Source organism: Artibeus jamaicensis, unplaced genomic scaffold, assembly GCF_021234435.1.
Source record: "Artibeus jamaicensis isolate MK-2021 breed Jamaican fruit bat unplaced genomic scaffold, CSHL_Jam_final contig_354, whole genome shotgun sequence".
NCBI classification, from domain to species: Eukaryota; Metazoa; Chordata; class Mammalia; order Chiroptera; family Phyllostomidae; genus Artibeus; species Artibeus jamaicensis.
The window spans coordinates 27,619,792-27,635,048 of NW_026521803.1; the positions used below are offsets into that span (position 1 = coordinate 27,619,792).

Consider the following 15,257-nt stretch of genomic DNA (forward strand, 5'->3'; position numbering starts at 1 on the left):
CTGGCTAGCCCAGGGCCATGGGAAAGACACTGACCTTTTCAGGCCTCGGGTGGGTCTGAAGAAACTGGGGCTGGACCAGTGAATTTCTAAGTTTGCTTCTAACTGGCCCCAAGAGTTTAACTCATTTCTCAAAGACATACCCATTAGGAGTTATTCCAGGGATCCATGCTAATATATGCACAAAATATAGGAATATGTATATGATATTATATATTTATCATGGCCAAAGCAGAAATTCCTTTAATAATAATAATAATACTAATAGTAATAATAATAAATTATATATGTGTATATATATTTGAAGAAATTTGGTACTTTATTCTGTAGTTCTCCTCGTCTGGATCTTGCCGGTCACACTCTACTGCCATCATTTACAATGTTGCCTGGTTTCCTGCATCCTCTATACATTGGCACATAGATCAAGGCTTGAGCACAGTTAGGTTTGGCTCTTATTTTGCATCAAAAATACTTAAAGGTGGTGTTTTTTTTCCAGCAGGAAGCTGGTTATCTCTCCTTTTGAGATGTTAGTGGCAATTGATGATCTTTGCCTGCCAGATCCTTTATCTCTTCAGGGTAAACAAGGAGACAGATAATTCAATCATTCCTTACTCAGTTATTAGCTAGGAAACTTTCATAAAGAAAAATCTCCCTTCATCAACTACTTGGTTCCCATGAAGTGCAGTTAATAGAAGAAAGGCAAGTTAAATGCTTGGTTCTCCCCCCGTTTATTTACTAGTTTTCAAAATGAGGAGTTGGTTCCCTAGCATCCTTCAAAGGGACCACAGTGTCATTTCACGGTCGTGGGGTGGCACCCGTCTGATGTGTTTCGCCCTGTTGCAGCTGTGCTCATGGACGTGCCCAGTGTCCGGCTCTGGCCACCTGCAGCACCTTCAGGGTGTTTGACCTGGGCCTGGCAGTGTTTGATAACTGTCTCGCTTTCAGTGACGACAAAATGCTTTAGTCAATCTCAGTTTGCACATTCCATGCTCCAGACCTGAAATAAGCCTTTTTCCTAAGGAGCCCTGGTTCCTTTTCAGTTGCATTAATTGATCAACTTTTAAGTGAGACAAATTTTCCTATACCTTAAGGAGAGGGGTGGGGGGTGCTCTGGGGTGACTTGTCCTGCCTCACGGCTGTCGAGGTCTCTCTTCTCTTATTTCCTCCAAGTGGTCAAAGTATGGCCTCTGCTGCCCCTCCCCTTTATTTGGTCCTTCTTTTGGAATTTCTCTCAGGGTGGGGGGCTGCTGTATCTTGGGAGGGTGCTTACATGCACTAGTTTCAAGAAGTTGTATGAGGTCTCAACTGTTCTGGCCCCTTCAGACCCTGCAGAACCTTTTCTTCCCCGAGTCTCATTTCTGTTTGTATGGAGAGAGGGGACAAGCGAGCTGATGTCCAGTTCCTTGCAGCTCTGGCAATTTGTGACTCTGGTTCTCCACCATGGGCTTGATGTCCGAGGTCCCTTCTGTTACCCGATGGCCGAGTCACCCACCTGTGGCTCCTGTGGCTGTGTCCCTGCAGGGATCTCAGTGTGGATGCCGGCTTGAGTCCTGCTCAGTTCCAGGTGCGGCCCATCCCTCAGCACTATCAGCATTACCTAGCCACGCCTCGAATGCACCACTTTCCCAGAAACTCCTCCTCCACGCAGATGGTGAGTGGGGGCCTCTGCCAGGGCGCTGATACCCTGTCGCCTGCTGGGGCCATGTGGGCTGGGGCCTGTGTCCTCCTCTGTGGTCCTCCTCCATGTGTCCTGCTGTTTGTGTCCTGGGTCCTGCCCTCTTTGGCCCATCCCACAAGAGTGGTGTGAAAAACAAGAGACCCTGGGGGTGACCCGTGGCCCGGCCTGCTGAGCCAGCCTTTCTGCAGGGAACTGGGCCTCTCTCTCTGCAGGTGTTGAGACTGAAGGATCAGGTCGGGTTTGGGGTGCTGTGAGCTGCGTGGAACAAAGGTGAAGATATTCCATTAAAGTAGCAGAAGACCGAAAATCTTATCCACAGGCAGCTTCTTCGTGTGGCCGCCCCAAAGCATAATTCCAGCCCATTGGCCCTTGTGTCTGCCCTCACCAGCTCAGCCCCTCAGTCTCGTTCTGTGGAAAATGAGGGGTGTGGGCGAGTGGTCTCGGCAGTCCCGTCGGCTCCGAGGTCCCATGGTTCCTGTCATAAAGCACCATTTCCTGAGAGCAAAAGCCAGTGTTTACTGAGCACTTACTACATACCAGGCACTGTTCTAAGCACTTTACACAAATTATTTCATTTAAACCTCCCAATAACCCCTCATGGAAGGGTAATGCACCCATTTTACAGGTTGGCAAACTGAGGCATAGAGAGATTAAGTAACAGGCCAGGGTCACACAGAGAATGAGATGAGGAGCTGGGCTGGACACCTGGCCCTCTGACTCACACCTGGGTCAGGGCGAGGTGAGAGAGGCAGCTCCAGGTCAGGACAGGGCAGATCTTGTCTTTATTTAAAACATTGGTATTTTGTTCAGTACAGGTTTTTTACATTAATTCTGATTTTTAAAAAATATTGCATTAAAATATTGTTTGTCTCAATCACTGAATCTTTTGGTGCCCCTTAAATGCGGGCTCGCATATATGCGCCCCTACCCCGCCCCCCTGGTCAGGCAGGGTAGAGTCAAGGGGGAGGTAACTCACCTGGCCCCCCAGCTGCCTGGGCTTGAAATCGTGGTCCTGCCACTTGGGTGCATAACTTGGGCCACTTACTTAATGTTTGTGTCTCATTTGCCCTCTCAGTGAAATGGGATAGTGATTGCACCCACAATGTAAATCAGACGAGACCATCAAATTTGTTAGTTATGGAAAGAGCCTAGAACTGGGCCTGGCATGAAACCAATGCCCCGCCAGGTTAGGTGTTACTTTGCCGATTTAGCTATTCTTTCCAGGCCTGGCCCAGCACCAGCTTGGTTCGCAAAGAGGTGCGGGAGACCCAGGGGCAGGCAGAATGGCACTTCTGCCTGCAGTTTTTCGGGGCGTGCAGATTGGGGGTTACAGGCAGAGGAGTTGGATGCTGGGCTCATGGAGCCTTGAATCCTATCAGAGGCATTTTCTCCCCTCCAGGTCGTCCATGAAATCCGAAACTACCCTTACCCTCAGCTTCACTTCCTTGCTCTCCAGGGACTGAACCCCAGCAGACACACCTCTGCCGTGCGGGAGAGCTATGAGGTACGCCTTCCCCTCTGTCGGGGAGTCAACCCTCCTGCCAGCCTGGCTCCAGTGGGGCTGGTGGAGAAGCCACTATCTTGTGTCACTGCCATTCATCGTGTCCTCTTTCCCGTTCCCCTGCTGGTGGGTGGGGCATGGGTGGGGTAGGAGGAGCCTCAGGGCCAGGAGGAAGAGGGAGAAAAAGAGAGAGTAGAGAAACTTTAGTCTTTCAGACAAGTTCTTCCCGGTGGTTATGTGGGTGCTTCCTGCTAACATCCTTCACGGCCTCTCCCCCCCACCACATGTGTCCGTACACCTTTGCACACGAGTGCTCACGTCCACGTCCTTCTCTTCACAGGAGCTGCTGCAGCTCGAGGACAGGCTGGGAAATGTGACTCGGGGGGCCGTGCAGAACACCATCGAGAGGTTCACCTTCCCCCACAAGTACAAGAAGGTGAGTCAGCCAGCAGGACAACCTGCCTGGTAAGGGTGGCAGTGGAGAGCGTCTAGCTGACTTTGGCCTGGCTGTCTGCAGAGAGGCACAGTCCCAAATCTAGAACCTTTACTCTGGGTAGATGCTCTGAAGCCGCGATCCCTTCCCAGGGTCTTCTGCCTTGTCTCTGCCAGGTGTGACCAGGAGGGGAGACGGGGGCTCCCGTCAGAAAGGGAGGAGGCTGGGTACATGTGTGCATGTGGACTTGTGAGTGGGTGCAGCAGGAAGCTGTGCAGGGAAGTGGGTGTCAGGGTCTGAGTGGGGCCAGCCAGGGGAGCACTTGCACTGAAGGCTGAGACTTGCCTTGGGAAGGATTCCAACTCCAGACTCACATGTGGCCACATGGGCGGATAAGGTTTCAAAGCCACATTTTCAATTCTTATTGAGTGTTGGGATCACCAGCGGAGCTTTTAAAGCCACAGATTCCCAGGCTGCTCCCTAAGCTTATGGAGGTAGACTCTCCAGTTATTGCCAGAAATCTGAGATAGGATTAGAAGCCAGGAATCTGAGTTAAATTTTTTTTAATTGAATTGAAAAATACTGAAAGCAACTCTGTTGTCCCTCAATAAATAAATGGATAAACAAACTGCAGTGTAGCCATACAATGGACTGTTATTCCCCGATAAAAAGAAATGAGCTATGAAGCCATGAAAAGACATAAAGGAACCTGAAATGCATATTGCTAAGTGGGAGAAGCCAGCCTGGAAAGGCTGGATATTGTCTGATTCCAGCTGTATACTATCCTGGAAAAGGAAACTAGAAACAATAAAAAAAGATCATGTATTGCCAGGGGCTTCAGGAGAAGGAGGGAGGAATGGATAGGTGACTCACAGGGGGTTTGGGGGGTAGTGAAACTATTTTGTGTGATACTGTAACTGCAGGCACAGAACAATGTGCATTTGTCAAAAATCCGTGGGACTCTTTACACAAAGAGTAAACCCTGATGTCTGTTAAGAGGTCTCACTTCATAATAGTGTATCAGTACTGGTTTGACAGTTGGAACAAATCAATCACGCTAATGAGAGTTGTTAATAGGGCAAAAAATAAAGTCTGAGATGAAAACAAACAAATCATTTTTTAAAGTTTAAGAGTTAAAAGCTTCTCAAGCGCTGAGAACCTTAGGGCAGGTATGCACTCCTTGTGGTCGAGCCAGGGCCCATGTTCGCCTCTGCTCGCGGCCCCAGGACTCAGTGTTTGTGGGCAGGAGGCGTAGGAAGCAGACACTGTTACCGCTGTCTCACTTGGTTTGGGCAGCTGTAGAAAAACACCATAAACGGGGTGACACTTAAGCCACGATCAAGCACTGGCAGATTTGGTTTCTGGTGAGGGCTCTCTTCCTGGCTCGTGGATGGCCACCTTCTCGCTCTGTCTTCACATGTGGAGAGAGGGAGTGCTGATGTCTTTTTCTCTTCTTATGATGTCACTGATCCCATCCTGGGGCTTTACTTTTGTGATATGATCTAAAACTAATCACCTCCCAAAGGTTCCCTCTCCTAATATCATCACACTGGGGGTTAGGGCTTCAACATCTAAATTCGGGGCGGGGAGAACCCAGACATTCAGTCAATCACCACCACTAGTAGTCGTGTGACTCCAGACAACTTACTTGGCTTTTCTGGCCCTCTGGCCGTCTGCCCTTCTGAATGTAACACGGGGGTGATACTTTAGTAGCTACCACAGGGGTGCTCTGAGGATTCAGCAAGACAAGGCACATGCACAGCTCAGCACGGTGCCAGGCAAGTGCCCAGCAATGGTGAACAGCTCTCCCCTGGATGTGGGGCCCTTTTGTTCTCGACCCATTAAAAACCATGGGCCAACATTAAAAACCACAAATCTTGGTCTGTGCCCCTCCTCCTAGAAGCACTAGATGCATCCAGTAAGTGACTTCAACTAACATTTGAGTACCTACTATGTGGCAGACATGGACAGTGTGCTAAAAGAGGAAATGACAGTATTTTGGTAATTAAGGGGCTGGTCCGCAGGGAAAAATGATCATTTTCTGGAGAGGGGGCTTCAGGTTGTTAGAGAACACGGGTGGGAATGAGGGGTGTTCGGAAGCCTGGAGCAGCATCTGCGTCCCTGCCCAGGGCGTGCTCTCTGCTGCCAGGGCCACACGTTCCGCCTTTCATTGTTGTCAGAGGCCATGATGACATAAGGAAAAGAACAAATACAAAGGATGGAAAGGGAAAATGGACCGAATCAACGAGATAAAGAATTGAGTTAAAAACTGATGAGAATAGCCCTAGGCAGGTGGCTCAGTTGGTTGGAGTGTCATCCCCTACACCAAAAGGTTGCGGGTTTGACTCCCAGTCAGGCCACATACCCAGGGTTGCAAGTTCAGTCCCCAGCTGGGGCATGTGCAGAAGGCAACGGATTGATGTTTCTCTGCCCCATCTCTCTCTCTCTCTCTCTCTTTCTCTCATTCTCTTCCCTCCCCCTTTCCTATCTCTGTAGAATCAACAAACATGCCCTTGGGTGAGGATTTAAAAAATTATGAGACTAAAGGGAGAAATAGGGGAATAAAGTATTATAAAAAAGCAATAAGAATAATTAAAAATGAGAGATGATAAAGCTAAGGACCCACATAAAATCTAAAGAAAAAACTTAAAAAATTCAAACTGAGAGTAAAATAATATGACAAAAAGGGATATTTTAAAGAGGTAATGATATAAGAATGAAAAATGCAGAAAAAATATATGATCAAATAGAAAAATATAAAAAGAGTATGAATTAGGAGAAGATATGAAAACAACATAAAATTGAAATCAATAGCAGCAAGGTGAAAAGAAATTTAATGAAAATATGAAAGTAAGGGCAAAAAAGATAAAATAAGTACTAAATCCTGAAAAAAGTTAAAGTTAAAATAAAAGTTACAAAGATAATAAAAAAAGACAAAAACCAGAAAACCTAAAAGATTCAAAATACAAAATAAGAAGCAGAGTAAGCTTTGAAAAGAGAGAATGGTTTAGAGAAATATACATTGGATGTGGTAAAATAAGGTATGACTATTAAGTTAAAATTATTCATTATAAAAAGGAAATCATAAATAATGGTGAAAATAGAAAATAAGCAAGTAGTTGGTTGAGTTTTAATGGCATCTTCTACTGAACTTCCCTTTTGTCGCAGGGCTAATTAAGAAAAGGCCACTCCCCCAGCAAACACTGCTGGGCTCTTAGGCAGACAGATAGATCATGTGACGCCATTCATACTCACAAGCCATGACAAGTGCATGGGACTAGGAACGTAATTCTGGTTTTCTGGATTCTGGGTAAGGGGAAGTTACTGCAGTCACCTGGCATGGTTTGCAGCAGGGCGTAGGGGCACAGGGATGCTTAGAGCAGAAGGCATGGGTATTATTGTATATTCTGACTAAGAAACTCCAGAGCTTAGAACCAGGGACCAGAGTGGGGAGCCATGGCATCTAGGCCTGGCCCCAAGGTCATAGTCATTCTCTGGGTGGTCTTCATGTTGGGACTCTCCAGGTTTTGCTCTTGGCAAAATGATCTTTAAATCTGCTTATTCCTGGAGAGGGGACAGAAGGGCTAATTTTCTTCCCATGGGTATTATCAGACTGTTTCACAGCATGGAGATGGGAACATGAAAGGTAGGCCTGTTTCCCTCACTGATTACATCACTTCCTCCCCAGGATATTTACTAAGCACCAGTGATGTACTTGTACTTGGCCAAGGGTGGAGCGATACCTGAAGAAGAGTGAGCCATAGTCCCTGCCATCTGAGAACTTGAAACTTCCCACATAGTGGTTAACTATTTTCAAATAATTATAGTAGCATTTAAAACAGGACAACTAAAGTCAATAAAGTATAAACAGAGTGCCCGCAAGATGACTAATATTATGTTGGAACTACTGCCCATCTTAAAGGAACTTCCTGGATAGGAAGAGAAATCCAACAATATAAAATAACAGTATGTTACAAATCACAGATGTTAATGCCAGGTTGAGGATTTTTGCTATTATCTAGTAATGCATTAAAAAAATAAGTAGACATTAGTAGCAGTGGAACGAAGGAAGGAAGGCAGGAAAGAAAAAGTGGATGCATGGATGGATGAAGCATGCTGGACCTGAAGGTGGAGAAGCCAGGAGGCGGGATCTAGGCTGGAAGAGTGTGAGGAATGGACAGAACAAAGTGAACAGAAAATGTGAAATGGTTTATGCACAGCCATTGCTTTGCAAAGGATTGATTGATTGCTACCCAATTCCTTTCAACACTCTGTTCCTAGAACGATATACAGTTTATGCCAGGGGCGTGAGTTGCCTGGAACAACAATAATTAAAGTTCACTTGGCTTTAACCCTCTGTATTCTGCAGCGAGGAGGAGAGATTGGGGAGGAGGCAGGGAGAGGGGTCTGGGGAGAGCATAGAGGCCTGGGTATTACTTAGGAACTTAAAAGAGACTTTCTCATTGTGGGAGGAGGTGGGAAAAAGGCAGCAAGGGAGGGAGAGGCCGTGGGTGAACGACAGTGACCACCAGGCGAGTCCGCTTCAGGTAACGAGTGCTCCTCCTTTGCTTCTCATAGAGAAGACCCCAGGATGGCAAGGGAAAGAAAGAGGAGGGGGAGGAGTCAGACACAGACGAGAAATGCACAATTTGTCTGTCCATGCTGGAAGATGGAGAAGATGTGAGGTAGGAGGTCTCTTGGATTCCCTCTCCCTCCCCTCATGGGTGTTGGTGATCACGTGGGTTTGCTTGTGTGTGTGAGTGTGTACACCTATGTGTGTCATAGTGTGCTTCCTGGTTCTAGGAAGGGGGGGTATGGAACATTCTAGATGTGGGTGCCTGTGGGTGTGGACTCAGAGAAACTAAGTTTAAGAGAACAGCCTGCTGTTCAGCCTGGCTTTGTTTCAGGCTGAACTGAAAGGGCCTCACGCAGAAGGAGGACTTTGGAGCCCTCCTTCCTGGCATGACTTCCCGGCCCAGCCGCAGACTCACTTCATGGCAGAGCGCCCCCAGCAGTCCTGGGTGTGAGTCTTCTGGTCCCTGGAGTAGCCGGTGCCCCTCGGCTCCTGGCGCAGCCCCGGGCCCCTTCCCCTCGGCCTGTCCTCTGACTCGGCCCCTCTCTTCTAGGCGTCTACCGTGTATGCATCTGTTTCACCAGCTGTGTGTGGACCAGTGGCTCGCCATGAGCAAGAAATGCCCCATCTGCCGGGTGGACATTGAGACACAACTGGGAGCTGACAGCTGAGGGAGGAATTAGCCAGTGGACGCCCCATTTTCCTTCACCAGGTCCCCCCACGGCCATAGCCCTTGCAGCCAAACTTTGCCTTCTGAGCCATTTGACGTAGAGGAAAAGCCTGCAAGCACATTCTGTGGAAAGAGGAGTTGGTGGTATCAGTGTCTGAGGGACAGGAGGGGTCGGGGAGGACCCGCCCATCCGGAATGGCGACTGTCCCCATCTGCCTCGCTGCTCGGGAGGGAGGGAGCTGGCCGTGCCGGAGCAGGGGTGGGAAGGGGGGCCCACGCTGCTGAGAACCCACACGTGATCCCGAAGGTCCCAGCTCATAGACGGGCCCCTCAATCCTGTCCTTTGAAGGATTGTATATATACCTCTCGACCACGTAGAAACCATGTAGGGGTCTCTAGCTATTTCTGTGGATGGCAGCCGGAGCATGTTAGCTTAAGAAAAATGTTGTGTGTGGTGCTCTAGTCATCTTGTGGTGGTCATGTCGCTATTACCGAATCCGCACCAAATATTTCTCATTGAGTTTCTTGTTTTGGTGCCTGACTGAACCAACCAACGACAGCCCAGATTTTCCCGTCTTTGTGAGAGGAAAGGGAAAAGGAATCAAAAGTGAAAGGAAAAAAAAAAAGCCAAATCCTGTTTACGATGAAAAAAGGATGATTTTTTTCACCCAGGTTGGGAGGCGGGTGGGGGGGTCCTTGTTTCGTTTTCCGTTTTGGTTTTTCCCTTTGCTTTCATTTTTCTCATGTTTACAATGCACGGAGTGTGGAAGGGGGCATCTGGGAGAGGCAAGGACTGGAGAAGGAGCAGGAGGGGGCTTAGATAGGCTTCCAAGGGGCCCAGCCAGGCTTGGGAAGGTGGGGTTTGAGCAGGTAAGGGGAGAATTCTGTCTCGAAGGAGGGATTGCTATTTCCAGGCCCGTTTACTTAGCTCCAGCCATCCCCTCAGTTCCACACTGAACCAGGGAGGGGCCGGCCTTCAACTGAAGTTGCCACCAGGTTCCTTAGAGCCAGGATGCGCCTGCTCACGCCAACTCCTTTTGGGCTGTGCTCATGCCCTGCCACAAAGAGGCAATTTGGCTACTGCCTCCCTATGCAAAAAATGAACCAGATGGTAAGGATACGTAGCATAGGTGATGGATACTAGGTCCTGGCCAAAGTGCTCTCAGCTAGCACCCTTGGGCTGAGGTCAATACTGTGGGCCTTGAGGAGGACCTTGAGCTTCCTTTGGGATGGCTCAAATCCTGATGGAGTCCCACGGAGAAGGCCCTGGCCCTGGGACCCTGCTGGCTGGGTGTGGGAGGCACTGTGTCCCTGGCCTCTGGCCCTTTCTCTGACTCTGATAACCTTGGGCAAGTCCCTTTCATTCTCTGTGCCTCAGTTTCCCTCTCCTTAGAGTGAGGAGAAATGACAGTGCATCCCCGTTTCCACTTCCTCTACCTCACTTACATATTGTGAGGATTAATCCGACCTGCCCAAGACGCTCACGCGCTCTCCTGGGGACCTCCTTGGGATAGGGGTGGGGGTGGTAGGAGAGACAGACCTGGGAGCTCCAGGTGACAGCACACAGTATGTCTTTCTGCACCGCGCCCACAGTCTCCCTGAACCTCAACGGGGGCTGAGAGATGAGAGGACAGAGGAGTGGAGATGGGAAAATCTACCACATTCCACCAATCCACCGGTCCCAACCCAACGTTCTTTATCTGCTGGTGGAAAACACCAGCTCAGCTGGACTTCGGCTCTCTTCCTTTTCCCCTCTTGTGCTCCTCTCCCTCATTTGCACTGCCCTCAAAGCTTCCCCCTCGACCCCAGTCTCAATGCCCATGTATTGACAAGAGAAGACTAGGGGGGACAGAATATTTATTACATATATGAAGAAATTCCATAAGGTTGAGGAAATTGGAGTGTGCGTTGCTGCTACAAAGGGTAAAACCATGACTAATGGGTAAAAATGACTGGGAGGCAGATTTGGGCTTGAGGTAGAACCTTCTAGTACAACTAAGCTATCAGGTAGCTGCTCTGGACAGCTGCAGGTGGCGTGTGGAGGTGGCTTCTGGAGGGAGGGTTACTCAAGGATCTTACTCAGAGTAAGGCGACCCTTACTGGGTGCCTGCCAGGGCAGGTGCTGGGACAGATGATGGTGAGGAAGACGGTACCTGCCTTGAGGAGTGTACGGTAGAGCCGAGGAGTTAAGACACGAAGAATAAGAACAGCGCAAAAATGGTGAATAGTCTACCTAATTGGCAATGAGCATGACACTGTCCCCTAACAGTGTCTCAGGCTAAAGGCTAGAGACCACACCGGTGTGAGAAGGATTTAGTTCTGAGTCAGGATTTGGGGGAAAGCTAGTGACTTGTTTTCCTGGGAAGGTGGGAATTCTCCCTGCCCTGCTTTGACCCCCAGGTAGCCAGGGCGGTCCAGGGAAGGTCACTCCCCTCTTAGTCGTGGGCTCTTGTTCCTCTAAGGCTGGTTTGGAAGGCTGGCAGGTAGAGGGGGGGGGGGGAGGCCAGACGGGCGAGAGCTGGCGTGCCGCGTCCTGGCCTTGGCTCTTCCCGGACAGAGTGGGTAGTGCCAGAACGCTGCCTTCTTCTCTCTGGGCCTCAGTTTCCTCGGTTGTACCACGAGGAGGCCGGACTGCGTGCTTGCTAAATTTTCTTCCCACACTCACATTCTTCCATCTTCCCTAACATCAACACGTCAGTCAAGTCATTAGAGCTGCGTGCCAGCCGCGCTGTTGAGGCGACTTGCTGTGGCCCCGACGCCTGCTTTGGGGCTGAGCATGGGGCGTGGTCTCCTCCTCCTACCCCTCCCAATTATCTGCAGGCTCCCTGAGCCGCACTGCCTGGACTGGGTGGGGACCACCTGGAGGGAAGAAGTCAGCTGCTGGCTTTCCGGGTAGATTCTAAAGCCCTCGTCCTCTCCCCATCTCCTCGGGGCCCTCTTACCCTGCAGGTGGGCACGGGAGGTGATGTGGATGCAGGCACCTCCCTGCTCCTTTAGCGGGGCAGCTACCTGGGTGAGAAGAGAGGACAGGGGGTCTGTGCTTCTGCTCCCTCGCGGCCCCTCCCCCATTGTCCGGGAGCCGGGGAAGAGTGGAGAAGAGGCGGGCTCAGGCCTCAGCATCTCACACCCGCCACCTCCAGGAGGGGAGAACCCCAGCGCTCCCCTCTGCTCAACACCAGGGACTCAGACCCTTTCTCGACTGAGACGCATGAGTGCCTTCTGGGGCGAGAGCTGCCCCAGGATCGAGTCGGGCCTCCTAGCTGCAGCACAGTCCTGGCCGCAGTGGGTCCACTGAGGATGCCAATCGCCGAAACCAACGCTGCGAGCCCGGCCCGCTCAGGCAGAGGGCGGGGCCACGGGGCTCCTCCACCCGCCCCCAGGGACCCTCTCGCGCCCTGTCGCCCTTGCCCACCACCTGTGGCAAGACTTGAGCTCCTCTTCTGCAAATGTTCCCGGCCTCCGTGCAAGTATTCTTAACTCTTTACGCCTAATGAACAAGCACAGTTTTTTCAATGGTGAAAAAAAGCACCAGATTTTTCTTTTTTTTCTGAAGAAATCCCCCAAGCCCCCCCGCCGGCCGGCGGGACACACACTCCCCGCGTGGGGCTGTAGCAACGTCGTCTGTCAGGTCCCCCCCTCGTGTTTCATCACCTGCGCGCGCGTAGAGCAAATGCTAGAGCGATTTCAGCTGATAGAAAAACAAAAATGAAAAAAAAAACCACAAAAAACATGGCACGTTGCTAGTTTACAGGGTTTTGTGAGTTTAAATGCCTTATATTTAACAATCATAATTTATGACTAACTTGTAGATATCGTGGGTTCTTATTTAATTATTTTTATAGTTGTTTTGCATTTTTAATTATAATTTATTTATTTAGAAAGGATACTAATTTTTTTTATTACTCCTATTACCTCATTTTGGCGTTGTTTCTGGGAGTGGAATGCTTTGCATGCATTGGTACGATGACAAACAACTACGAATACAAAAAATAAATAAAATTCCGCGAACTTTATTTCGTCCAAACTATCAGGGTGTGTGATTGCAAGCTGTCCTCCTGTGGTGCTGGCCTCTTTGGATACATTCCATACGAAATGCAAACCTTTGATTCTGTATGCTGTGATCTAGTGAAAAACTCCAATATAGTGACTGTATTTAGCACATATATAAATATGATTTGCACTCATCAGCAGACTGGGGTAATCCTTTCACTTGCTACCCTTCCCCCCCACCTTCCCCCCGCCCCCCCCCCCCCCGCCCCATTAACCTGCCTTTCCTTCTTCCCTTGCCCTTCCCACAACCTCCGCCCGCTCTGTCCCGTCCTCTGAGGAAAGTCTGGGGGCACTAGAGGTCACTCTCTTCACCTGGGCTCCAAATCTCTCTGGTTCCAGAATGCTCCCTTCAGACATGACCAGCAGGAGCATCTAAAAGCCAAAAAAGCCTGATTTATTAGCATGAACCCTGGACTAGAGGTCAGGAGGCTCAGGTTTTCAGACCAGCTCTGTTGCAAACTTCCTTGTGACCTTGAGCAAGTCACTTGGCCTCCTCATGTCCCAGTTTTCTGGGCTGGGAAAGGGAGGTGAGCTGGAGGGTCTCAGGGTCCCTCAGACTCAGAGAGACTATGACACAGGTCTGGTGGAAGACCACCCTGCTGTGCTGTCTCACCCTCTCAGGAAAGGAGACAGGAAGGAAGGGAGGAAGGAGGCGGCGGAGAGGAGAGGGAGAGAGTGGGTTCGCTCAAAGGAGACATGGGAGGGTTTCTGTCCTTTTATAGGCAGCATCCTGGTGAGGGGGGTGGGGACACAGGGAGGGAGGGCGGGTGGATTCATTCTTTGACATGGGACATGTCCTTTCACAAGGTTTGATGGGCATTTGGAGACTGAGCTAAAGTCCACATCTTGCTAAATGTGGGGATGGAGTGAGCCCCAAACCATGGTGTTTGCATTGGTGCCCCATCCTGCCATCTCTTGGAGACCGTGTTGTTGAGGCATCACCCGTGACGGCAGATTGGGACACGTGTTAGACTACTGGTTTCTCCTTCGCTGTCTGTCACTGCTCCATGGGGCTGTGGGCAGAGGGCGCTGCTACAGAAGATAGGGGTGGGGGCTCCCCGCTCACCGCCCTGAGGAAGGGTGTGAGGGAAGAGTTTGGGGAAGTAGTGGCTTCAAAGCCCCGTGCAGCTGTGAGCTCAGATGACTTTGAGCTAATAGGAGAGAGAGGAGGTCCATACCCTCGGCTGAAGCCTCTGAATGGGCTCAGACCCTGGCCGGGAGAGGGAGGGTCACTCCCATGCTCTCTGCATGCCTGCCTCTTTCCCCCTTTCCTCCTTCCCTTCCTTTCCAGCCCATCTTTTCCTGTTGCCTCTTGACACCACTGCCTTTACCTGGTGGAGAAGTCCACCCTCCACATGAGGCCCCCTGGGATGGTGCTGATGGGGGGAGGACGTGGGTGCCCAATTTGCCATACTGCCTGGCCAGGCTTGTAGAAGTGGCTGGGCCGGGCATGGTCCCTAAGCCCCAACTTTGCTCCGGCTGGACTATGGGTCTCGTTCCCTGGGCTTCCTGCCTGCTACCTGCCTGGCTTCCCTTCCTGCTTCTGCCCTGGAGCCTTGTTCTCCTGCTTTCCTTGGAGATGGCCTGTGGAGTGGCCCACCAGGCCACCCGGCCACCACACTGCTGGGCCTGGCAGACACTGCCCTCTTGGCAAGGCTCCTGGACAGACATGCCTTATGCTGCTCTGCAGGGTCGGAGTGGGAAGGGGCCCCTTGCCCTGGCTGGCCTGTGCCCCCACCCTCCTCACCCCAGCCCTCCCCTCCCCCACGCCCACCCCTGGCCTTGGCTTCAGCTCATTTCTCTGCTGTGGAGCCAGCGCACTTGGCCCCTCAAGGGGGTAATTTGGTTGCCCCTGGTAAGTGAAAGGATTATCCTCAGTGTTGATTGTCCTTTTTTGTAATCCTCCTGCTGTTCTGTTCTGTTGTGCTGTGCAACATTTTGCTACATAGACTATTTTATAGCAGAAAGCTAGAAGAATATTTATTATGAATATTAAAGCAATAGTGCATCAATGAAAAGGCGGAGACATTAGGAATTGTGTAAATGCTTAGATTCACTTTTGGTGGATTTTTTGTACTTTATTTATAACTAATAAAAATGAACTGCATTGCTAACTACACCTCGCTTGTGCAGGGTGCTTGTTTTTGTGCACACCCAGGGTGCGTCCAAGAAAGCCCCTCCCAGACCTGTCTCCACCCAGGATCGGAGGCCATGGAGGGTGACCCTTCCCCACTCATTCTCCTCGGCCTCCCTCCCTGCCACTCACTGGCTTCTCCTCTTCCTCCACTTCTTCCACCTCCACTGGAAGAAGAAGGACCTCCTCCTCCTTCTCCAGTCTCATGCATTCTTTTCTTT

General features: G+C 50.3%; 1 protein-coding gene across 2 annotated transcripts in view; it reads left to right on the forward strand.

The window, feature by feature from the left end:
* ARK2C (arkadia (RNF111) C-terminal like ring finger ubiquitin ligase 2C) overlaps positions 1-13,081 on the forward strand; it is a 94,242-nt gene extending 81,161 nt beyond the window's left edge. The window contains exons 4-8 of one of the 2 annotated variants that reach the window (XM_037165120.2): positions 1,519-1,648; positions 3,075-3,179; positions 3,517-3,612; positions 8,188-8,294; positions 8,736-13,081. In XM_037165120.2, coding sequence (XP_037021015.2) covers positions 1,519-1,648; positions 3,075-3,179; positions 3,517-3,612; positions 8,188-8,294; positions 8,736-8,853 — 556 coding nt within the window. In that variant the 3' untranslated portion in view covers positions 8,854-13,081. The remainder of the gene's footprint in view (positions 1-1,518; positions 1,649-3,074; positions 3,180-3,516; positions 3,613-8,187; positions 8,295-8,735) is intronic. The other variant, XM_037165121.2, reaches the window with a different exon arrangement.
* Positions 13,082-15,257: the final 2,176 nt, after the last annotated feature.